This window comes from Corythoichthys intestinalis, chromosome 12 (assembly GCF_030265065.1).
Source record: "Corythoichthys intestinalis isolate RoL2023-P3 chromosome 12, ASM3026506v1, whole genome shotgun sequence".
In the NCBI taxonomy this organism is placed as follows: domain Eukaryota; kingdom Metazoa; phylum Chordata; class Actinopteri; order Syngnathiformes; family Syngnathidae; genus Corythoichthys; species Corythoichthys intestinalis.
The window spans coordinates 13,258,869-13,285,604 of NC_080406.1; the positions used below are offsets into that span (position 1 = coordinate 13,258,869).

General features: G+C 39.0%; 1 protein-coding gene across 8 annotated transcripts in view; it reads right to left on the reverse strand.

The window, feature by feature from the left end:
- Positions 1-26,736, reverse strand: part of pcbp3 (poly(rC) binding protein 3) — a 122,341-nt gene that overhangs the window by 29,210 nt on the left and 66,395 nt on the right. For all 8 annotated transcript variants that reach the window (XM_057851965.1, XM_057851966.1, XM_057851969.1 and 5 more), the window contains 7 exons: positions 23,753-23,917; positions 11,516-11,539; positions 11,407-11,439; positions 10,922-11,038; positions 10,320-10,451; positions 9,658-9,786; positions 2,496-2,570 (listed from right to left, as the gene is read on the reverse strand). In XM_057851965.1, the coding sequence (XP_057707948.1) occupies positions 2,496-2,570; positions 9,658-9,786; positions 10,320-10,451; positions 10,922-11,038; positions 11,407-11,439; positions 11,516-11,539; positions 23,753-23,827 (585 nt within the window). In that variant the 5' untranslated portion in view covers positions 23,828-23,917. The remainder of the gene's footprint in view (positions 1-2,495; positions 2,571-9,657; positions 9,787-10,319; positions 10,452-10,921; positions 11,039-11,406; positions 11,440-11,515; positions 11,540-23,752; positions 23,918-26,736) is intronic.

A 26,736-nucleotide genomic window follows, 5' to 3' on the forward strand; every position in this document is an offset into this window, starting at 1 on the left:
AATCCGTTAACATACACAGGTATGATTACTGTCAGGATATGTAAAATGGCTACGTTACCATCCAGGAACATCTCACAATAGTGAATTTATTCTAAGCCCCACCCCCATAATCAATTATGAATTTATTCCTACCTTGGCAATTAAAAAGGGGCCTAACTGCGAGAAAAGCTTGTAATCCCGACAAGAACAATAACTTGATTTGATTCAGAACATTTACAACCTAAGTTCTTTAAGAGTCTGGGTGACCGTAGTCGAATATTCACAATGTAACACACTTTTCCACTTAACTCATTTGCGCCCAAAAACGTATAAATACATTCTATTTTTAATTGTTTCAGTGTCCCCAAAACGTATTTATACGTCTTTTTTTTTTTTTTTTTTGACAAGAGGCATCTCTAGGTTCTATTTCACCTAAACTGCAATGCACAATGCTCAAAACTCATTTTAAAGCAATGAAACTGGCCACTGGAGGGGAGTAGCGCATTTTGTAAGAACTCATCTCGGGCCAAGAAAGGATGTGAAGAAAAATAGTCAGGAAACGGGAGTTGGACGGATCTTGTGAAGATGCGTGAGAATTTGAGAAAAATGTGGAGAACGATCGGGAAAAAGCAAACGACACTGGAGGAGTGTTTTGAAAAGAAAACGAAACCATCGTCAAAGAAGGATTTTTAAAAATCTAGATGAGACAGACGGTGATGGCCACAACAGCGTCCGGTTCCACACGCGTTCTGTGGAGCTCACGTTGCGTTACTCCTGAGCCTGAGGTTGAAACCAACGATGAAGATGATGAAAAAAGTGAGACCGATCTTGATCCGGACTCATCAGATTACTGGGAGCCACCTCATTCATCCGGGAGCAGCCAAGAGTCTTCTCCGTTGTTATGTGCGTAAATAGTTCAACAGTTTAATAGTTTAGTTATGTGTAAATAATAGAGGTGGGAATCTTTGGGCACATAACAATTCGATTAAGATTCAGAGGCTCCAATTCGATTATAAATCAATTATTGATGCACCACTAACTCCCCATCCCCTCCACGCTTTTAATTTTTTGTACACTAGTTCCAAAATTGTTCAAAAATCCTCTCAGGCTAAACAAACTACTATTTCAGTATCAACTTAACCGTTAAAAACAGTAAATAAAATACTCAAGTCCACATTCTGTATCGGACGCTTTAAACTACATTCAATTAATGTTGTGAATCAACCGTTAAAGTTGTTAAAATTGCTACCGTAATTCCATAATTTCCCTTCTGTCTACTTTCGACGTGAAAGTTTTAAAACTGTTTCTTCATTTGAAGATAGATTCAAGATTTTGCCATTTTTTATTTTTTTTTTTAGATAAAAAGTAATTAGGTTCGCTACAACAGAGCCTTCGAGAGAAGTCTACTGCTTTAAGATGGCGCCTGTTTACTTGCGCGGGAAAGTCTGGCATTTCTCATCTAGTTCTTAGTATATGATCTAACACGGCCGTTGTCTTTAATTTCACATCTCGTTCTAGATATGTGTGATATCTACCATAGCCGTATGTATGCCGTTTGTAGCAACTAGCAGCTGGCTGCTGTTTGTAGCAGCTGACGGCCGCAGTCAGGTATTATTGTTTTTTTTTATCTAGCAGCATGAGTTGAACATGATATTTACTCTCAGTCTGGTCCTCATTGCGTCCTGAAGACCGCGCTGACTGTGTTTTATTTCAGCTTTACCTGGTATAATTCAATAATCGGAATTTGGATGTTTGTGAATCGTTCTCGAATCTTCCGTGGCCGAATCGCGAATAATCTAAGAATCGGAAATTTCGCACGCTTCTAGTAAATAAATTGTTACTTTGCTAGTTTTAATATCGCAATATAATATCGCAATATATCGCAACCCCCCCAAAAATCGCAATGATAGTTTGTTCCAATATCATTCAGGCCTAATTTCTGTGATGTGTTGTCAGATTTGTTGGGCTTCAGTTCCTCCGGCCACTATTAAAGGTAGAGCACAGGTATAGAGAGGTATAGCACAGATATATAGATCAGTGATGAGGAAGTGTGTGTGCTAATTTTTCTTCAACATAGCTGTCTAGCGCTGCTTGACCAGCTTGCGTAACTTTTTCTCAGTTTATTGATTCAACTTTGGTTGGTGATCGCGAGTCGTCCAGCTTTTCATTTTTTCTTTACAAACTTAAATTTTTGACTAATAGTTATTCTAATAAGTCAGTGGGACAACACTGGATCTTATTGGATTTGTTTGTTTGATTGAAGTTGCACTTATATAATTTGGATATAACTAAAGCTTGTGGCATTATTCACCTCCCACCCAGTCTTTGGCGTCCTTTATATGTTGCAGTTTTTTAATGAACCTAGGAGGCCATAACAATCTTCAAATGTGAACTCATTAGAACATGGTCAGTCTATTTCAAATGAGTGGTGTTTCTTTGTGTTGTTGATGTAAGATATACTGTAAATGTACTGTGCATTGAGTCTATGGGTTGGCTGTAGCTGTCTGGACTCTTACCTGGCCCCCTGAAAAAATAACAGGGGTGGAAGCAGGCTTCGGGCGATAAGGGATCGTGGCACCTTTAGGTGGAGACTAGGAAGAGAGAAGAGCAAAAGAGAGTGGTTTTAGGGGTGTTTTATAGTACAACACAAGCTAAGGATTCAAATTTGGTAGCAGGACACACAACAGTAAATTTGTTTCGTATTCTCTTGCCAGACGACCTAAACATGCACACACAACAATATTTAAAAAAAACACAAACAAAAAAAACAGCAGTGCCATATACTACATCATTCCATCCAGATTGAATCGGGCTAAAAAAATAATAATTGATAATAATGTAATGCCCTCATGAAAAGAAAAGAAGGAAAGGAGTCAGCAATGCTCTTTACTCGCTTTATTCAACATGTGCCATTTCAATAAAACACGAACATATCCTGATTTGCTGTCTGCCGCAAGTCACGCACTCACGCTCATCCACTTTTTGATTTGAATGCTCCGAACTATTTTCTTTTGTGGTGTGGAATCATCACTTCAAAAACAACATCTGTCAGCATCAACATTCCCCATGCCTTGCATCCAAAGAGCAGATGTCTTGTTTGTCTGCCGTGCCTAAATGCAGCTCCCAGATTCTCAGGAAAGTCGTGTATTCTACGGCCTCATGCTAAACAGAAGATTTGTACTGAGGACTCAGATAAAGCAGGATTACGTATATTACAGCAGTAGCGGAACTTAGCGGTGTGCTAGGGGTGCGACCGGCTCTCTAAGGGGCCTGGTTTGGGGGTGTAAAGTGGGCGTGGTTGGGCGAGGGGGAGGGTCAAACAGAAAGGTAAGAGGTAAGATGCTGTAATATACACTCACCGACCATTTTATTAAGCTGTGGCGTTCCAACAATGCTCAATTGGTACCAAGGGGCCCAAAGAGTGCCAAGAAAATATTCCCCACACCATTACACCACCACCACCAGCCTGAACCATTGATACAAGGTAGGATGGATCCATGCTTTCATGTTGTTGACGCCAAATTCTGACCCTACCATCCGAATGTTGCAGCAGAAATCGAGACTCATCAGACCAGGCAACGTTTTTCCAATCTTCTATTGTCCAATTTCGATGAGCTTGTGCAAATTGTAGCCTCAGTTTCCTGTTCTTAGCTGAAAGGAGTGGCACCCGGTCTTCTGCTGCTGTAGCCCATCTGCCTCAAAGTTCGACGCCCGTGCGTTCAGAGATGCTCTTCTGCCTACCTTGGTTGTAACGTGTGATGAGTCACTGTTGCCTTTCTATCAGCTTGAACCAGTCTGGTCATTCTCCTCTGACCTCTGGCATCAACAAGGCATTCCCTCCCACAGAACTGCCGCTCACTGGATATTTTTTCTTTTTCGGACCATTCTCTGTAAACCCTAGAGATGGTTGTGCGTGAAAATCCCAGTAGATCAGCAGTTTCTGAAAAACTAAGACCAGCCTTTCTGGCACCAACAACCATGCCACGTTCAAAGTCACTCAAATCACCTTTCTTCCCCATACGGATGCTCGTTTTTTGAACTGCAGGAGATTGTCTTAAACCATGTCTACATGCCTAAATGCACTGAGTCGCCGCCATGTGATTGGCTGATTAGAAATTAAGTGTTAACGAGCAGTTGGACATGTGTACCTAATAAAGTGGCCAGTGAGTGTAGTGTTTCAGTGTTAGAATATCTCTGCCAGTCGCTTGGCCGGTTGTCCGGAGGGGCCCGCAAAAAATATTCCACTTGCACCCCACGTTCACACCGGACGATCACCTTGAGGGGCCTGCAAGAAATTGTCCACTACCCCCCGTAAACTAGCAAAAACAAGACACTGTAATCATCTTGATTGTTTGGCGTTTTTAATGTTTTTGTTCTTTAAGAATTTTCTTGCTTAATTATAGATCTAAAACAGAATCCATAGCTCTTAGGGTTTTCCCCACCCGATGTGCATTATGATCCTAACATCTGTATTTACATTACGATTAGTCCCCTGTTTGTTTGTTTTTTGGGTGAAAGCAGGGGCACAGGCATCATGGGACTTGTACTTGGCCAATCTATTGTAATGACTAGATCTACTGAGCAAGCTGTTCGCAGCAACAAAACTGTACAAGACAGAAGAGGGCTTAATCACATTACTTTGGAGGTTTGTGCTTTGCATACATTATGAACACCGAGTTACTGTACAATGTGCAGCGCCCAGTGTTGTTGCAGAGGAACAAATAAATAACTTAGAATGATACTAACGAGGGGTGTGACAAAATATCGAAACGGTGATATAGCGTGATACTTTGTATCCCAAAAGGTTATCAATATGCGCCTGCCAAGAATCCAGATATCGTTTTAAAAAGGTGTCAATGTCTAAAAAAATAAATAAAAAGGAACCAACAAGTTGCTACCAAAATCTTCCACCATAATAGTGTCTCAGTTAAATCTAAGGCTGCATTGACAGTGCTCGACGCCCAATCCATTTAGGCTGGGAATGTTCGTTCATTCGAAACCAGAGCATTCCTAGTCATTCTGTCCGATTTTCAGGGCATTTATAGGTCATTTCCTGTTGAGTTTGAGTCACTGCCTATTTATTTGGGTGATTCCAAGGTCACTTCCTGTTCTGTAACTCAAAATAAACAGGAAACGACCCATAAAATACCCCCAAATCAACAGGAAGTATCTGAAAATCAACAGGTAAATGACCTTAAATGGCCCAAAATTACCTCATTGTCTGGCATTGGCTGCTACTCAACGGCCATAGACGTTCAATCCGTTTGAAGCGGGAGGGATGGCAGCGAATGAACGAATGTTCATTCGCTGCCACCCTCCCGGTTCAAATGGATTGGACGTCTACTAGTGATAAACACATTCCAATTCAAAGCAGAAGCTTGTTTTTCTGTTTTTTAGGTGTTGTAGTATATCCTAGAATGACTTACTGACCAATTGCATCACCATATCGTCAGGTCATCGTTATCATGAGGTTTGTATCGCAAATCGTATCGTATCGTGAGGTACCAAGAGGTTCCCACTCCTAATACTAACTTATATTTCACAGTGTTGCAAATGTAACCACCATTTCTGTCACGTAAGCTTTCGAAGCGAAATATGGTTTCAGAGTATGATACGATACTGCTACAGTTTACACAGTAGATACAGTGCTGGCCAAAAGTATTGGCACCCCAGCAATTCTGTCAGATAATGCTCAATTTCTCCCAGAAAATTAATTCCAATTACAAATGCTTTGGTAGTAATGTCTTTATTAATTTTGTTTGCAATGAAAAACCACAAAAGAGAATGGAGAAAAAAAATTAAATCATTATCATTTTACAAAAAAACTCCAAACATGGGCCGGACAAAAGTATTGGCACCCTTTGAAAAATCATGTGATGCTTCTCTAATTTGTGTAATTAACAGTACCTGTTACTTACCTGTGGCACATAACAGGTGGTGGCAATAACTAAATCACATATGGCAATAACTAAATCACATATGAAGCCAGTTAAAATGGATTAAAGTTGACTCAAACTCTGTCCTGTGTCTTTGTGTGTACCACATTGAGCATGGAGAAAAGAAAGAAGACAAAAGGAGTGTCTGAGGACTTGAGAAGCAAAATTCTGCAGAAGCATGGGCAATCTCAAGGCTACAAGTCCACCTCCAAAGAGCTGAATGCTCCTGTGTCTACCGTGCACAGTGCCATCAATAAGTGTAAAGCACTGTGGCTAACCTCCCTAGATGTGGACGGAAAAGGGTTTTGACGAGAATATTTGACGAGAGATTTCAAGGAAAGATTGTGGGGATGGTGGATAAAGAACCTCGACTAACATCCAAACAAGTTCAAGCTGACCTGCATTCCAAGGGTACAACAGTGTCAACCCGTACTATCCGTTGGCGTCTGAATAAAAAGGGACTCTATGGTAGGATACCCAGGAAGACCCCACTTTTTACCAAGAGACATAAAAAAATCAGGCTGGAGTTTGCCAAAACTTATCTGAGAAAGCCAAAAACGTTTTGGAAGAATGTTCTCTGGTCAGATTAGACAAAAGTAGAGCTTTTTGGGAAAAGGCATCAACATAGAGTTTACAGGGAAAAAAACAAGGCCCTCAAAGAAAGAACACGGTCCCCACAGTTAAACATGGAGGAGGTTCCCTGATGTTTTGGGGTTGCTTTGCTACCTCTGGTACTGGACTGCTTGACCGTGTGCATGGCATTATGAAGTCTAAAGACCAGTGTTGTTAATCTTACTTTAAAAAAGTAATTACAGTTACAAATTACCTCTCCCAAAAAGTAATTGCGTTAGTAACTCAGTTACCTGAATGTAAGAGTGATTAGTTACTTGGCAAAGTAACTGGTGATAATTTTCTTGGGTTATTTATTTATTTATTTTTCCTCAAAAGAACAAAAACAGGTCACACAATGTGAAGTTTAAAGTTTTTTGGGGGACAATTGGCCCTAACCCAATTCTTTACCCTAAATTTAACTAGACACAGGGGTATTGCGGATATTGCGATAACTAGATAGTAACTTTTGCTATGTGTGGAAGTCATTTAATGTTGTGAATCAACCGTTTAAGATGTTAAAATTGCTCCTGTTGTCGCATAAGTTCTTCTGTCTACTTTTGACATGTGTAAGTTTTAAAACTATTTCATCATTTAAAGATAGATTTAAGTCAAGATTTTGCCGATTTAGGAGCATTTTAGATAAAAAGTTACGTAGCTTCATTAGGAAGGTTCTCTACAACAGAGCCTTCCTGAGAGGTCTACTGCTTTAAGATGGCGCCTGTTTACTTACACATCTAGTTCTTTATTATACATGTTGCTAAATCAGCCGTGTCTGTCATTTGCATCTAGTTCTGTATATATGTGATATCTACTGAAGCATCATGTGGGCGTAGTTTGTAGGCTATCGGCTACAGTCAGGTATTATTGGAGCCACCTAGCATAGTAGCATCGCGTTTGCAACGGCGTAACTCTCCCTTGCCTCCTCCCCACTCCTGCTCTGCTCTCTCGTCTCCGTGAGTCCGTCTTTGTTAGACTTTTCTCGCGTCAGTACACCAACATAGTAACCACACCTTTCCCGCCTCAGTAACGGTAACGGCGTTGCCAAGATGAGAAATGTAATTAATTAGATAACTCACTACTGAAGAAAATAATGCCGTTAGTAACGCCGTTATATTCTAACTATCTATATTAACAACAGTGCCAAAGACTACCAACAAATTTTGCAGCATAATGTAGGGCCCAGTGTGAGACAGCTGGGTCTCCCTCAGAGATCACGGGTCTTTCTGCAGACAATGACTCAAAACACACTTCAAAAAACACTAGAAAATGGTTGGAGAAAAAGCACTGGAGACTTCTAAAGTGGCCAACAGTGAGTCCAGACCTGAATCCCATAGAACACCTGTGGAGAGATCTGAAAATGGCAGTTTGGAGAAGGCACCCTTCAAATCTCAGAGACCAGGAGCAGTTGGCCAAAGAAGAATGGTCTAAAATTCCAGCAGAGCATTGTAAGAATCTCATTGATGGATACTGGAAGCGGTTGTTCACAGTTATTTTGTCTAAAGGTTGTTCTACCAAGTATTAGGCTGAGGGTGCCAATACTTTTGTCCGGCCCATTTTTGGAGTTTCGTGTAAAATGATAATGATTTCATTTTTTTCATTCGCTTTTGTGTTTTTTCATTGCAAGCAAAGTAAATGAAGATATTACTACCAAAGCATTTGTAATTGCAATCATTTTCTGGGAGAAATTGAGTATTATTTGAGAGATTTGCAGGAGTGAAATAATTTTGGCCAGCACTGTATACTGTATAACTTCATACAGTATCTACTAAGGGTGTAATGGTGCACAAGAATCTCTGTTCGGTATGTACCTCGGTTTTGAAGTCACGGTTCAGTTCATTTTCGGTACAGTAAGAGAACAGAATGCAAAATATAAATGTGCTAATTGTTTATTACACACCTTTGTGCTTTCAACAATAGGAACATTAGCCTATACAAAGCTAGAATTCTGCTCAAAAAGTAGCGGGTATTTAAAGATAATCCAACAACAATTTGGCTTTCAGACCCCGCGTATTGGTCAGCTTTCTTTCTGAAAGAAACAAGAAAAAAGAAGTCCTGTGCTAAAGAGAAAAGCAATCCCAATGACAAATATTTTAACATGTATTTTACAAATGAAATGACTCAATGAATCTTTTTTTTTTCTTATGAACGGTTTTCAAAAGCTTTATTGGTGGATTTTCTCAAGTTAAAGCGCCACACAGACATTAATAACTTTAATTGTGTAAGCAGCATCTGTGTATTATTATTATTATTTAATTACAGGTGTTTTGGCTCATTTCAATTTGTTTTATTTAAATGGGCTATTATTTATTTTATTATGTGTTTATATTTTACAAATGTAAAATGTAAATAGTAATCATTTATATTGTATATTTTATGTTGTATAACTTTAGTTCCTATGTGAATATTAGTTCCTACTTGTTTTGTTGTGGTAGGAGGGTTTTTTATTGAACACGGGGACGTGTTGGTTACTATTATAGCAGAGAAGACGGCAGTAAATCAACAAAGACTAGTCAACTGTGCCCCGATCTACCACTCAAGAGATCTGATGGACTCAAAAAGTGGGTTACGATTGCATATTAAGTTTGAAAATCGACCGGATCCACCGTATTTTTACACGAGTGACTTCCGGTATGCCCGATCCTAGCTACCGATAGTAGTATTGACGCAGGAGGGTCGCGTCTCGCGTCAAATAATAAACTCTGCCGAACTTTTCGCGTGCGTCGTGTTGGGACGCGTCCGCACTGCGACTGGTGTACATTGGCTGATTGACTTTAACGCCTGCGTTTCACTGTGTTCTTGCGGCGGCCACGTTGTCGCGCCGTTGACATTTCTGGGTTATACTGTCCTACCGTGTTGGTTCTCATTATAGTAGAGAAGACGGAGTAAATATAATTTACACAAAAAAACTGTCACCCGATCAACTCACAGCCTTGAAAAGTAAGGGTTACATTACGTGAGAAACTCGTTCGGGAGGCCACCGTTCCGGACCGAGCACCAAGTACTGAAACGGTTCAATACAAATAAATGTACCGTTACACCCTTAGTAGCTACCTGTGGTGACAAGATCGATACAAAGTTCAATTGGATCCAACATATATTTAGGAACACTGACTAGTTTTTATTAGAATACCTCCAGCATGACGACACAAATCTGTTTGACACACTGGATGATGGCTTCTGGGGTCCCGGAGATTGTCACAGCACGCTCTGTGGAGTTGGGGAGCATATCCCCTGCCACCTGAACTTGCGCCCCTGTGGACTATAAAGATACCAGATCGCCTTATTATTGTTGACCACAGCAGTCTATCAAAATTTTACAAAGAAATGTCTTTCAACACTATCGTAATAACTGACTTTCAACACAGTCTGCAGCACTCACAAGGGAAATAAATTTAAACTAATGCATGTCCTCTGTTCATTTATATGCAGTTTTGCTCGTACAGTTCTATTTTATTGGGGTGGTATTATGTAGGGTTTTGAGTTGAAATGACCGCATTATCCAGGATTTTTCCGATCTATGACTCTGAATGCCTTGGAATATACATATTTTATTGCTGCTACTTGATCTATAAGCCTGCACCATGTGGTTCAATGTCCCTCATTTCCATTCCAAAAGAAAGGGGGAAATGTACCATAACAGTTCATAGTGATAATTGACCATCAGAAAATTTTTCCTAGGTGGTCGTTGCTCCACATGCTGTTATGCTTTGATAGCCTGCAGAAATCTACAAATGCTGGATGTTATCTCATATCTGCCAGACTGATTTGTGTTGAAATACACACAGTCCATACCTCTCTCATTTCTTTAATTTTGGAGCCTCCTTTTCCTATGAGAGAGCCACACTGGCTGGCTGGCACGACAAGCCTTAAGGTGACCGGAGGCTTGCTGGTTGCCGGACTGTTGCTCATGGAATTGATGATATCCTGCAACACAAGAATTTCACCTTGCTCTCAGAACACTGGTGTCAGGTGGTCTAAATAATTCATAAATTATAAGTTGCTGGTTGTAACTGTCAGTATAAATTGGTTCTAAATGCAATCTCCTTATTGGACCATTTAAATGTTGCCTTGCCTGTCTCATATCAGATGTGGTTACAAACTAGGTCAGTTTTATATTGTAGTTTTAGTTTTTTCTAGGGTTTTTTGCGTCATTTTTTTGTATCATTTTTGGTCATTGAGACAAGCAGTTTCAAAATATGCATACTTTCTGAGAGAATTAAAAATATACTGTATATTTAAGCAACTGATAAAAAAAATCCCCTACTGTTGCTATGTGTACAAATGAAGTAAAACATGTGAGGTGGCCAAGAAATTGAAAACATTTTCCTGAGCTATTACATTTTTCCGACAGGAAATTCTTAAAAATGACTTTTTTGAAGCCACTATGCACTTACTTCCTCAAATTTATAGGCAATCATGGCAAAAGCCTTGAAGATTGTGTCTGTTGGTCCAGTGATGGTGACTATCCTCTCAGGGCAGTTGCCTTCGGAGATATTGATTCGTGCTCCACTCTGGAAAAAGCAGCACATTCCATATTGTCATTTAAAGTGTATGTAAGGCCAACTCGGATAAAATATCATTACAAATTGAATATTTGCTTGCTGTTACAATTACGAGTACATTGGTGCCTTGACATTTTCTTTCCCTTACAAGTGTTCTTTTTTGTATACGCATGCTAGCAGACTTTTTCTTCTTTATAAAATGATTGTTGTGGAAAAAAAAAAGTTAATTAAAATAACAATGCTAGCGGTGGCCTTTAAAGGACCATTTTACTGAATCACTGCTTTTTGCTTGTTGGAACTCCAGAATGAATAAATGAATAAAGATCAGATTGATTTTTTTTCTTTTTTTTTTTTACTCTAAATACATCAAAACTCACCTCTTCTCGCATCTTTTTCACAGTTTCTCCTTTCTGGATGAAATAAAAGGGCTCAATTACAACATGTATCAAATGTATTACTGTGTATCAGTGTTATTCATGAACTTACCTTTCCAATTATGCTTCCCACTTCCTACAATAAAAACACAGAAAATCAAAGTTAGCACACGGACCTCTGTACAATTCATTACAAATGGAATTTTTTTTCTTTCCCATTGTGGTCACACAGGGAAGCTAAGGTTCACTCTAAATTTGCATGCAAGCACTCATCATGAGCTCACTGTGGCGCAGTAGAGGGCAAAGAAGCATCTCTAGCTGCGTGTCAACACACCGGTGTTTTTCTTAAGTGACTGCAAGGGTTAGAATACGTCCAGTGTGACATGAAAGCCGCAGGCCGCCATGCTCCCTGAGTCGATATTAGTATTCATAAAATATTCACCAGGCTTTTTTTCCCCAAGTCAGACAGTTGCCAAATCTTGTACACCAAGGTTATCCTTGCCTTCTCTTTTCGTCCTTTTCCTAAATAATTCAAGCCGGGCCAGGTTGAATGAATTTATTCCACATTTACAGACGCATATAAGCTCGATAGAATGACAGTAAATATAATTATTATCACCTTTTTCAACTCTGTTGTAAAAGTGTTACTAAATGAGCTTGTTTCAGACACTGGGAGTCATTCAACAGTGAATATCACTTTTCATTCAAAGTCCCATATCTCTTTTCCTTAGCACACTGTAACCTTGTATCTTTTGTATGTAAACTGTATTTTCTTTTGGTTATCTGGTACAGTTTAGTCATTACCGTTTCAGTGATCTTTACCTCTTAGTGTTGTTGTGCATTTTCTATTCTCTAGACATGTGGCTCCAAGTTTTCCATATTGAGACTTTGAGATATACTGTACATGCAACAATTTTCTCTTTTTTTTTTTAATCAAAATGATCTAGATCAGGGGTGTCCAAACTTTTTGCAAAGGTGGCCAGATTAAATTTGGTAAAAATGTGGGGGGCCGACCTTGGCTGACGTCCTTTACATAGAAAAATATATTTAAGCAAATTTTACCAAGCCAATATGTGTGTCACATTTGCTTTATTATTATTTTTTTAATTAATAATTTCAACAATCCCGCAGCTAGCCTTTGTGGCGTTCTCTTTCGACTCTCGGGCTCTTGCAAAATACTGCTGCTGTGAAATTAAACTAGCTTTAAGTTGCTTCAATTTCTCGCTACGTATCTTCCCTGTAATCTTGTCATACGTGTCAGCGTGTCTTTTTTGGTAATATCCCCTCACATTGAACTCATTAAAAACAGCGACTGTCTCTTCAAAAAAGAGGCAGACACAGTTGTTGCGTATTTTAGTGAAGAAATAGTGCAATTTCAACCTATCCTTGAAGCGTCAGCCATCGCAGTCAACTTTCTTTTTTTTTGTTGATTGTCGCCATTTTAGAAAATTGGGAGTAAAAGGTCACACGGGGTAATGTTGCTTTGAGTGCTGCTGCCTTTTAGTGGGTAAATGATGAGCAGCATTTAGTGTGTAAGCTATTTCATATGCTGGTAGCAGTACTGCTGACCAATTTATTAAGACTGTGTGTGGGCCAGACGTTATTGATTTTATGAAACAGGCTGGGGGCCGGATGAAATTTGACCACGGGCCGCATTTGGCCCCCGGGCCGGACTTTGAGCATGTCTGATCTAGATCAATCCAATGGCTGTTCAAAATGCTGCTCTAAATGTGCCTTATCAAAATTTTGCAGCTTTATGAAGTACGTTCAGTGTGGTTGATCATTAAGATTGGGCATTGTTTGAAATTGAACGATTCCAGTTCTGATTCCAATTCCATGTTTCAATTCCGGTTCCGAACGATTCTCAATTCCGATTCTTTTAAGAGGCAGGCTCAAAAAAAAATGCATAGTTTATATTAATGTCTTAACTTCTCGATGATTTTTTAAAATACATGAACTTCTCCCATGGCTATTTTTTAACTTGTACATACAGTATATCAGTCTTTGAACTTGAACGTGATGAAGTTTCTTTTCACAGTAGTGCACTTTCACAAAGATGTTTATTGTTTAAAAGCTCACTGAGAAAACATTTATACATATTCTTTTGCCTATGCTTTACAGTGTCTTATGCTGCCGGCATTTATTATATTGCATCGTTTGTTTTAGGTGGGATTTCTACTAGTTCGTTAAGGGCTGACATCTTGCAGATGTGAGGCGGGGAGTGTTATGTCCCTACATGTACCTTAGCTGGGAGCTACGACGAAGCATTAGTATAAATTCCTCTATTGATTATAATTTAATGATCTTTTAATACTGTTGATTTTAACGGCAGCTGCAACGTGCTATGTAAAGTACATAGCTGCTTACATAGGCTATATAGACTGAGACGTCTACTACTTTAAGATGGCATTTGTTTACTAACGCCGGCGAGTCTGTCATTTTGCATCTAGTTCTCTATACATGTGCTAACGCTGCCGTGTCTGTCATTTTGCATGTAGTTCTATATACAAGTGTTATCTACCATAATAATTAGAGCTGGGAATCTTTGGGCACCTAACAATTCGATTACGATTACGATTCAGAGGCTCCGATTCGATTATAAAACGATTATTGATGCACCCCCCTCCTTTTTAAATGTTTTGTACGTTAGTTCCAAAATTGTTCAAAAATACTCTCAAGCTAAACCAAACTACTATTTCAGTATCAAGTTAACATATGACAGTAAACAAATATACAAAAATAACAGTAAATAAAAAACTCCAGTCCCCATTCTGTATCAGCAGCTTTAAACTACATTCAATTAATTTAATGTTGTGAATCAACTGTTGCAGTTGTTAAAATTGCTCCCGTTATTCCATAATTTCCCTTCTGTCTACTTTTGTCAGTTTTAAAACTATTTAATCATTTTAAGATAGATTCAAGACAAAATTCTGCCGATTTAGGAGTATTTTAGATAAAAAGTTTATTAGGTTCGCTACAACAGAGCCTTCTAGAGAGGTCTACTGCTTTAAGATGGCGGCTGTTTACTTACGCCGGAAAGTCTGTCATTTCGCATCTAGTTGTCCATACATGTTCTAATGCTGCCGTCGTCTGTCATTTTGCATCTAGTTACATATATGTGATATCTACCGTAGCATTATTGTGGCCGTATGTTTGTAGCAACTGGGCGTTGTTTGTAGCGGCTGTCAGCCGCAATCAGGTATGATTGTTTCTTTATCTAGCGGCATGAGTTAAACATGATATTTACTCTTGGTCCGTTCCTCATTTCGTCCCAAAGACCACGCTGACTGTGTTTTACTTCCGCTTTAGCTGGTATAATTCAATAATCGGAATTTGGATATTTGTGAATCGTTCTCGAATCTTCCACGGCCGAATCGCGAATAATCTAAGAATCGGAAATTTCGCACCCCTCTAATAATAATATGAATTATTCTCGTACTTTTCCATCCATCCATCATCTACTGCTTAATTCGGGGTCGGGTTTCATTGTCTGTTTGTTTTATTTATTGTTTTACTTACCTGGTTCTGACGGCGCAGTGTGTCAAATACGCGGCACTCAGCTATGCACTTGGCATTCAGCACTTGTATTCCATGAAGCCGGAGGTGTTAAATATTGGTCATGCAGCCACCTTTGCATGATATAGTTGTGTTGCAAATGTTGCACTAAGCTGACTGGTCTTTTTTTTTTATTTTTGTAAAGTTGAGTTAAAATTTTGAGTGCCGCCGCACCGTGTCCATGGTTGTAATGAAGTTGCAATGCACAAACACACGCTTCTTGTGGCTTCTTCATCGTGGTTTTCACCAGCCGTTTTTTTTTTTTTTTTTCGTTCGGCGGCCAGGGCATTGAAACATGGAATCGGAATTTAAAAATTCAAACGGTTCCAGGAGCATCGGACTGTTCGAACCGCATCCCACCGAAGCTCAATGCCCAATCCTGTTGATCATAACGCGTCCACTCTGGCACCCTTTAAAGGAAAATGACCCTACTAATACTTGTGACTAGTGGTTTTGACTTTTAAGACAAGGAGAAGGAAATTAATAAATGTGCTTGCAACCATTGGTTGCTATGAGTTGTAGAATACCAGTATTTACCTACCTACTTTATATATTAAAGCTTGCTCAACATGTCTTTGAAACGAACTGCAGTTCAAAATCCGCTCAGCGGATCCAGAATGAATGTATTCATAAAATCGCTCATGAAGCCAAAACAGGTAGTCCCCGGTTTACGAACGAGTTCCGTTCCTGCGCTGGCGATGTAACCCGGATTTCCGCGATAATCGGAATTAACCTTTTAAATACCTCAGAACACCCTCTAAATTAAAAACAAAAACATTCCAAAAAACCTGTATTATGTCATTGTACTGTCCACGCCAAGACATTGGAGTCCTAGCTAGACAGTGAGCTAAGCTCCGAAATGACGATGTCAGACGTCCGTGTGGTTGGCTGACTTTATTCAGCTGCTCATGATATCAACACTTGCAGAATGAAACTAAAATAAAATGAAATTAAATCAGTCTCATCTTCAATAACAGCAATTCAAATTTGTGTTTACAAGTAGCTGCTGATACAGCAATGGCAAACGATTAGCATGTGTCAGTTAGCGTCCGCACATCATCTAAAACAATCACACAAACTCGGGCCAAGTATTCGACCACAATTGAAAACGCACAATAAACAGTACAGCTGAGGTTATATACAGCCGTCGTCTCTGGGTGCTTCACAACCAACAAATGTGCGCGCAGGCTAGGCCTGAACGATATTGGAAAAACCTATTGTTGCGATTTTTGGGGGGTTTGCGATATTATATTGCGATATTTAAAAAAATAAATAAGTAATAAATAAATAAATAAATAAAAGACATTTTCACTAGATGACTTGAATAGCTGTTTGGAAAAACTTTGGATGACTCACCATCACCACAGTGTACAGTGATCCCTCGTTTTTCGCGGTTAATGGGGACCAGAACCCGCCGCGATAAGTGAAAAACCGCGAAGTAGCGCACCCCCCCATTTTTTTGTGTGTGTGTGTTTTGTGTGCTCAATGTATTTATTCAGATTTAGCATTGGAAAGAGATACATATAAAACATGTTTTTTCTCACTTTTTACCCTTAAGTGATTTAAAAAATGTATATAAAATGTTTTTTAAGCATTTCAAATGTCATAATTATGATCAGTTTCAAACATAACTGTCCAACCAAATCATTTTTGAACAAGAATAAAGTACTGTAGTAGAAAAATGCTTGGCTTTACTACCTTAGCTGTGAATCTTGGAGTGAAGTGTAGAAATTTCAAACTCCTCATGATCACTTCTGGCATTTATTTTGTATGTCTCAACGTCTCCACACACACACACATTCATTCCAACGCGGCTTCCTTGCAGAAACTGTTTAACAAGTTAAACAATGATTGACACATTGCTCCGCTTTGAAGTCCCCTTCTTTGGCAAGATCTAAGACAACGAGCATCGTTAACTTTAATAAGCAAGTGCTGCAGGGACTGTGAGGAACAAAGGGCTGGGAAAGGGAGGGTGTGAGGCTGTGCGCAGAGTAGAAAGCACAGCGTATGTGGCTTTAAAAAAAAAAAAAAAAAAAAAAACGCACGTGCTTGCGATGGGACTATCGCGCACATCGCGATGGCAATGTTTAAACGATATATCGTTCAGGCTTAGCGCAGGCTGTCACCGCTTCACTCTGCTGCTTCCTCATGTGTGTTGGATGGGCGGGTGCGTGCATGCTCTCGCATGCGGAAGTACAACCAGCTCTGCGCGTCTTGCGCCAAAATTAAAGCATGGCTCACAAAACTAAAGTCACCATTAAAAAAAAACAAACAAAACAAAAAAAAACGACGAGACGCAGTCATCGTGAAGTCGAAATCATGTAAGTCTGGTCCGTCGTAACCCGGGGACTACTGTACTTTTGCTGTTGTTTACGTTCGCTCAAGATATAAACTTATTCAGTTTTGTTACTGCTTCTGCTTAATGCAAAACGCCACAAAAAAGGTTAGCGGACTCCCTGTACATACTGCAATAATAGCCTAACCACATGTTAATGACATGATGCTCTGAAGAAAAATTCAATTTCCTCGATGGGCTCTTGTGCATGCTGGAGACGTACACTTGCTAGCACACCAGAATGTGAGTGTTAATGTTTGCCTGTATGTGATTGACTGGTGATCTACTTGGACTAGCTTGAGCTCCCAGTGACCTTGCACAGGATAAGCCGTAATAGATAGATAGATAGATGGATCTAACCACAAACTAAGCCCTCCGTCAAACCGCACTGGAATACAGAACAGACTTCCAACAAGGCATGTTCAACAAGAGAGCATTCACTCTTATTGGCACCTATGTGCAAGTTATACATTCTTCAATTATTCTAACATGCCTGTGTCTGTAATGTGGCAAAACGACAGAGAAACGACAGACCTACCGCACAGGGTAAATGACTTAGGTCACCTATAAATGGATATTTGTCTGCAGGAATGATTCAAAAGCTGTATGAGTAATACACTCCACTTATCAAACCAAGAGGCAACTGAGTGAAGGACTCTATGTTCACTAAATAAATAAATAATAAGGAACACACTGAAGGTATTTAACTGGATTCCCTTTTTTTTTTTGTCCAGTGCTGCAAAAGGTTTAGCGTGGGTGGCAAAGCAGTGAGCTGATCAGTTCTTAGAAAAACAATATTTTCACAGTATTTTTTTTTCCTGGTGAAAAAAAAACGAGGGAGACCAATGCAACATCATCAGTTTCTGGCTGGCAACCTATTCAGGGTGTAACCTGGGCACTGACCATAGTTAGCTGGGATATGCTCCAGCACCCCAGCAAAACACATGATGATAAGATGCACAAAACATGAATGTACACTGCTGGCCAAAAGTATTGGCACCCCTACAATTCTGTCAGATAATGCTCAATTTCTCCCAAAAAGGATTGCAATTACAAATGCTTTGGTAGTAATGTCTTCATTTATTTTGCATGCAATGAAAAAACACAAAAGAGAGTGGGGAAAAAATTAAATCATTATCATTTTACACAAAACTCCAAAAATGGACCGGACAAAAAAAGAGAGAACGTTGTGGAAGAATGTTCTCTGGTCTGATGAGACAAAGTAGCGCTTTTTGGCAAAAGGCATCAACATGGAGTTTACAGGAGAAAAAACAAGGTCTTCAAAGAAAAGAACACAGTCCCCACAGTCAAACATGGCGGAGGTTTCCTGATGTTTTGGGGTTGCTTTGCTTCCTCTGGTACTGGACTGCTTGACCGTGTGCATGGCGTTATGAAGTCTGAAGACTACCAACACATTTTGCAGCATAATGTAGGGCTCATTTTGAGAAAGCTGGTTCTCTCTCAGAGGTCATGGGACCCAAAAAACTCTTCAAAAAGCACTAGAAAATGGTTTGAGAAAAAGCACTGGTGACTTCTAAACTGCCCAGCACTAGTCCAGACCTCAATCCCATAGAGCACCTGTGGAGAGATCTGAAAATGGCAGTTTGGAGAAGGCACTCTTCAAATCTCAGAGACCCGGAGCAGTTGGCCAAAGAAAAATGGTCTAAAATTCCAGCAGAGCAATGTAAGAAACTCATTGATGGATACCGGAAGCGGTTGTTCGCAGTTATTTTCTCTAAAAGTTGTGCTTGCAAGTATTAGGCTGAGGGTGCCAATACTTTTGTCTGGCCAATTTTTGGAGTTTTGTGTAAAATGTAGGCCTGTCAAACGATTAAAATTTTTAATCGAGTTAATCACATCTTAACAATTAATTAATCGTAATTAATCGCAATTCAAGCCATCTATAAAATATGCCATATTTTTCTGTAAATTATTGTTGGAATGGAAAGATAAGACACAAGACGGATATATACATTCAACATACTGTAAATAAGTACTGTATTTTTCATTATAACAATAAATCAACAAGATGGCATTAACATTAACATTCTGTTAAATCGATCCATGGATAGAAAGACTCGTAGTTCTTAAAAGATAAATGTTAGTACAAGTTATAGAAATTTTAACCCCTCTTAATGTTTTCGTTTTAATAAAATTTGTAAAATTTTCAATAAAAAAATAAACTAGTAGCTTGCCATTGTTGATGTCAATAATTACACAATGCTCATGGTGCTGAAACCCATAAAATCAGTCGAACCCAAGCGCCAGCAGAGGGCGACAAAACACCAAAAAACACAAGTAACAAGTTGACATGAAACTGCTGTCATTTTAATCTGTTTGAGCGGGGCATGTGCGTCAAATATTTTAACGTGATTGCCGTAATTTTCGCACTATAAGGCGCGCGTGATTATAAGCCGCTACCCACCAAATTTGGCACGAAAATGGCATTTGTTCATAGATGAGCCGCACTGGACTGTACGCCGCAGCTGTCCTCATTGTATTATGGGATACAGCACTTCTTTTGACAGTGGCATCATACGACTGTCATAAGACCAAACGAACCACCACCATAAAGCTTTACAGCCAACTGGTTCATTGCTTCAAGAAGCTTCATTTGGTCATCACTGCTCCCTTGGGGTAGACAGTCCACCTCTGCTGCCACCTGCTATTAACACTGTTGTCTTCCAACATTCCTCTTAGCATGCACTGCAGAGCTACAGATGTACATAACAATCAAAATTCATGTTCTGTGCTAATTATTTCTTCAGTTACTGATCCAGATGTTTCATTATTTGCTAGTTATGGTATTTGGTAACACTTTATTTGACAGTGGCGCCATCAGACTGTCATTAGACAATCATAATTTTGACATAACACTGTCATGAGCATTTATGAAGGCTTATAACAGATGTCATTTAGTGTTAACCGGCAAATTATCTCACTTTTGCATGGATGTAAAAGATCCAAGCTGGACATAAATGGTGTTAGCGACATAATTTGCTGGGTGACACTTAATAACATAAGCATTCAGTAACGCCCATGATAGAGTCATGTCATTATTATTACCGTCTTATGACAATGTTATGAAACCGCTGTCAAATAAAGTGTTACCTATTAACCCAAATAAATCAACAAATAAGCCGCACTGGACTATAAGCCGCAGGATTCGAGATGAAGGAAAAAAGTAGCGACTTATTGTCCGAAAATTACGGTAATTAAAAAAATTAATTACCGCCCGTTAACGCGTTAATTTTGACAGCCCTAGTAAAATGATAATGATTTAAAACAAATTTTCATTCTCTTTAGTGTTTTTTCGTTGCAAGCAAAATAAATGAAGAAATCACGACTAAAGCATTTGCAATTGCAACCATTTTCTGGGAAAAATTGAGCATTATCTGACAGAATTGCAGGGGGCCAATACTTTTGGCCAGCAGTGTATGTTTGGGTAATTAAATAAATGAGTGAGTTAATTTCTTACAGAGCTTTACAACTTAAACATGTGATACACAAAAAAAAAAAAACCCAGTAAAGCTGCATGAATTACCACAAAAGGAAGGAAACAGTCTATGAAATATGAAACCTCTCTGTGATGCCACATCTTGATCCTTTCGTTCTTTCTGTCTGTAGTACTGTGCATATTGATCAGATCATTTGCATTTGAGACTTCCCCTTGGCCAGACGTCCTAGATGCGGCATCTCTCGGTGTCAAATTGTCTGACCTCTTTGCAAAGATGATAAAATACTTTGTTTCAAGTGTCAGTGGCAAGGATTCTCTCCCTCACAACATTTTGTCTGTTTTCCACAAAAAAACCCTCAACTGCAAAATATATTAAATTGGCTGGAAATAATGAGGTGAGGTTAAACGTTTCAGAAAATGAATGAATGATCTAAACTACAGCTGAAACGAATACTCGAGTAACTCGAGTTTAAAAACTGAGCCGAGTAATTTTATTCACCTCGAGGAATCGTTTAATTTTGCCAGCTCTAAGTATCATGTTTTGCACGGACTACTTTTAATGCGGGACAACGCGCTGACGTCACGTGCATAGAGGAAGAAGCAAAAAAACAAAACAAAACAAAAAAACTTACCGCAGCCGACAGCCGCTACAAACTACGCCGACGTTGCTAAAAACTACACCAGCATGATGCTAGTGTGGTGGCAGGTAGTATCCGATGCATCTCATAGATACTGCATGCATTTAGGACTAGATGCGAAATGACAAACTCGGCTGCGTCTGGGCAGCGTTAGTAAACAGCCGCCATCTTTAAGCAGTAGACTTCTCATCGCTAATAAATATAATGTTACTGTCACTCGCTCACGTAACGTTAGCCTTTCGGAGGGCTAGGTTTCTATTGATTATGACCACTGTCGATGTGTGGCTAACGTGTCTTACATACAGGCTTTATTTAATCTGTAAAAACACAGCACTGTAGAGTGATGAGGGTGTAAAATTAAAAACATAATAAAGCTGTCAGTTTTAGCTCAGTAGTCATTGCTGAATAAAACACCAAGTAGCACTGGTCCCTAATGTGCTCCAATACAGTAGGTATCATACATTTATTTTGAACACTGCAAAAACTCAAAATCCTATCAGTACTTACAGTTTAGACGAACTTCAAACTTAACTAGAACTTAAGAATAGCTTGACACAAATGGAAATTCAATTGAAACACGTGGGAAAAACACGTAGCTCTCAAGTGATGTGTGTTATCAAGCGTAATTACATTTTTAGGTAAGAAATATGTTTGTTTGTTTTTTTATAAGATCTAGAAGTTTTTTGAGTGAAAGCAGTGAATTTTTTTTTCTAGTCACACCTGAGATGCAATTGTTGGCCATTTTCAACAATATACATGGAAAATAAAGACATTGATTTACTGAAAATGGTTCGATATTGGATTTTTTTGTCATGTATATTTTAGGGCTGTCAAAATTATCGCGTTAACGGGCGGTAATTAATTTTTTTAAATTAACCACGTTAAAATATTTGACGCAATTAACGCACATGCCCAGCTCAGATAAATTTAAATAACAGTACAGTGAAATGCCCACATGTTAATTGTGTTTTATGGAGTTTTGACGCCCTCTACTGGGGCTTGGGTGCGACTGATTTTATAGGCTTCAGCACCCATGAGCATTGTGTAAGTAACTATTGACATCAACAAGGGCGGGCTACTAGTTTATTTTTTTATTGAAATTTTTACAAATTTTAATAAAACGAAAACATTAAGAGGGGTTTTAATATAAAATTTCTATAACTTGTACAAACATTTGTCTTTTAAGAACTACAAGTCTTTCTATCCATGGATCGCTTTGACAGAATGTTATTAATGTTAATGCCATCTTGTTGATTTATTGTTATAATAAACAAATACAGTCCCAATGTACTGTACAGTATGTTGAATGTATATATCCATCTTGTCTTATCTTTCCATTCCAACAATAATTTACAGAAAAATATGCCATATTTTATAAATGGTTTGAATTGCAATTAATTGTGATCAATTACGATTAATTAATTTTTAAGCTGTAATTAACTCGATTAAAAATTTTAATTGTTTGACAGCCCTTTATAATTGCTCTTTACCTAAAAAAAAAAATCAGATTACTCGATTAATCGATAGAATTTTCAGTCGATTACTCGATTACTAAAATATTTGATAGCTGCAGCCTTAATCTAAACATGACAAGGTGAAGAGACACAGTTTCAGGTCATCGTAATCTGCAAAGGTTGAAGAATAAGAACACTGGACTGTTCTTGTTTCATCCTTAATCCCAAAGGTTTCTTCAACACTGTATGTTTTGGTGTGGAATCCCTCTATTTACCAACAGCAGAAGCTGAGCTTTAGTGAAATCCGCCAAGAGCAGAAGAACCACAACACTCAAGTCTGAAGACAGGAGGTGGGAATTTAGTGGTCCCCACATTGCTGGTTAGTACGTAGAAAAAAAATATTTTCTACAAACATAACATAACAATGCATTTCACACCAACTAATAGCTAGCTTAAAATCCCAGGAAGCAAACGCAGCAATTATATTCACCCAGTACAGTACAGTGAAGAGTGCACTGACCTCTACATTGGAGGGACTCCAAACCGTAAAATTAGAACTGAAGAAACCTTGTGGATTAAAGGTGCAAAGCCTTCAACAAATAAGAACTGCCTTGACTCATCCCTTGCTGAATAATATAACAAGAATCAGTTTGCCACAAAGAGGCCTGTTTCCTAGCTACTCTGCTATTCCAGATGTCCAGTTATTAGGTTGCACATCGCAAATGGGTCCCAATGATTCATTCTGATACGAGAGCTGGCTATGATAAGAGAGGGTTAATGAAGGGGTAAATGAGAAACTAAATGCAAACAATCTTTTCAATGGGATAGATGCGTGTATACGTGAGGAGGGTAAAAGAGACATTTGACTGTTTTCTACAAATACTTGTGTGCAAAGAGGGGAAAAACTTACTTTTCCATGCATAAGGAGACGGATGGTAAGGGTAACATTGAGGCCACCCTCTGACTGAACTTGAGTCGACTCCATTGCAAGAGGAGGCAAAACTGGATGATGGTGCTGATATGGAGGGTCTTCTAATAGAGTTGAATTATGATGCGATGTCAGCCAGCTAGCCACCTGCCACAAAAGAGGGACATTTTTTTTTTTTTTTTTACAAACTGATATTTTTCTAGGACATATCAAAATATGAAGTTGCTTAAAGCGCATGTGACAAGAAAAAGCTAGTTTATTTATTGATAATACACGCGGTATTTTATGCTCCTGAATGATATGGACCGCTTGGATGTGTGTGGAAGCGATCGCTATATTTATTTAGTTTTTTTAATCCCACGCTATGAAAATGAGTGACTTCCGGCTATGGTCTTGCATTGAGGAGGAGGGCGCTGTGACGTTTACGGGTGAAGGCGTCCTCTTCACTAAACAGTCGTACTGTTGTGTATGAAGACGAAGGATTCAGCTGATTTTGCGGATTAATACGTTTATTTTTCGCATCATGCCAGCCAAACGGCTGCAGAAACATCTTGCTTTATGAGGGAGAGGCATGCGCGCCTTTTTGGAGTTTCAAAAGGTTCCCATTCATCGTGGATATTGGCTAAGCCCTACTACTGTGGGATCATTGGACTTACGAGGAAGTGAGTAAACATCTTGTTTTGTATTATGTCAAATATTTATACAGCGATTACAAAGTAAACACTACAAACTTTCTTTAAATAAAGGACTACTAACGTTTGATCATTGATAGGCATATAAAAAGCTCTCCTCGTGCACATTAGCTGCACGTTAGCTGCACAACAACTGCAGCCGCCCTCCTCCTGGGAACGAACTGTAAATTGCTCTCCGCCGGGCGGTTTGCCGATCCACGAAGACGATCGACAACCCAGTCGTCATGTCAAATAATCCGGGCTAGTTATGTGTGATTTTCCGCTTCGAAGACTTTGAAACATCCCTCAGTTCGGGTTAGCATATCGGCTAGCTGTCACGCCGCTTGGTTTGTTTACATTCTCCAAAGGAAGGGAAATGACATATGTCCGATTTAGGTGTCATAAAATATCGTTCGGGAGGTGCGACAGTAAAGGTGAAGTCGACAGTTTTGACCATTATGGAATAATTTTGCCATGTCTTCCTGAATAAGTGCATTTGTATTATTTCATATTCCATTTAGCACAATACTGTTATTTGTCATGACCATGCCATTTATTTAGCAATTGGGCAAAATACTTGGATGAAAAGAATATCCTGTAAAAATATTGAAGTAAAAAGACAGAAACAATGACATTTTGCAGCTCTCTTCGTCGCGTTTTCCTCGTTGTGAATAGTTCCCTCTCGACGGGCTGACTGGTCCTTCTCAAGCCATTTATTTAGCTATTGGGGAAAAATACTTGGATAAAAAGAATATCCTGTAAAAATATTGGGGTAGAGAGACTGAAACAATGACATTTTGCGGCTCTCTTCGTCGCGTTTTCCTCGTTCTGAATGATTCCCCCTCAATGGGCTGAATAGTAAAACCCATGAGCCCAGTCTCCCGCTGACATCATCCACCTGTTGGGGACGCTAGAGCCCTATAATGGTTGGCGTGGCTAACCGGCAGATTAAAAGAATAATTTCTCGTCATCTGCGCTTTGCTAAATTGTTGTATATAGTCGAATCGTCTCAAAATATGATTCTAAATAACATAATAATGCTATTAAAGACTTTTTTTCTCATGTCGTATGCTCTTTAGGCTGTTGATTATCTTCCCAGGGTTAAAGGGTTCTCAAGCTGTGGTTGTTGGACCTTCTGAGTGTGCTTAATGTAACATTGGGTCTGAAAAACAATTTACACCAAAGGATGGATTCAGTTTTAAAATTTTGATTACACCGTTCAGGGTTTCCCCTAGGATTTTTTGAAGCTGTGGTGGTGGGCTGCATCGGAGTCGGACAGCCTCACCATGTCGTGCCACGGCAAAACTTTTTTTTCATGTTTTTTTCCCCCAAGAAGAACTATAACAAATATATATTTGAAATATTTCATTAGCCAGGCTAATGTCGTAGCTCTCAGCTACGGTACATGTATGTAAAATGCGTAGATGATTACACATACCTGTCAAGTTGTATGGTTTTGGCGTAATTTGAGCACTGATTTTTAAATCAGTGCTTTTACGTTCAGAATCTGTACATTTTTCGTGCATTACGTTTTTTTTCCCTGTTCGGATTTTTCGCTGTTTCGACAACGTGCGTTACTTTGCATTACGTTGGTTGAATGACGCAAGAAAAGTCGGAGAAGCAGAGAGAGAAGAGTGTTTGTTGTGACGCTGTAGCAAACGCGATGCTAGGCTAGGTGGCTCCAATTTTTCTTGACTATAGCCGACAGCCTACAATCCGCGCCTGGATACCACATGCATATAGACCTACATGCGAAATGACAGACTCGGCGGCGTTGGTAAACAGCCGCCATTTTAAAGCAGTAGACTTCTCAGAAAAGCTCTGTTGTAGTGAACCTTCCTAGCTAACCTAAGTAACTTTTTATCTAAAATACTCCTAAATCGGCAAAATCTTGACTTGAATCTATCTTTAAATGATGAAACAGTTTTAAAACTTTCACATGTCGAAAGTAGACATTAGGGAACTAATGCAAAAACGGGAGCAATTTAAACAACTTTAACGATTGATTCACAACATTAAATGACTTCCAAACATAGCAAAGGTACTATGTTTTTTGTTTGTTTGTTTGTTTGTTTGTTTATTACATTCAGGTAACTGAGTTACTAACTCTAACTTTTTGGGAGAAGTAATTTTTAACTGTTATTTATTACTTTTTAAAGGTAAGATTGACAACACTGTTCATGAAGATGAAGTCTGCAGAATGAAAAGTGACGAAAGCGGCGATTTTATTCTGCCAATTTGTTGCCAAACGCAATTTGCCCGCAACTATTGCTGATCACTTCTCAGAATTAGCAA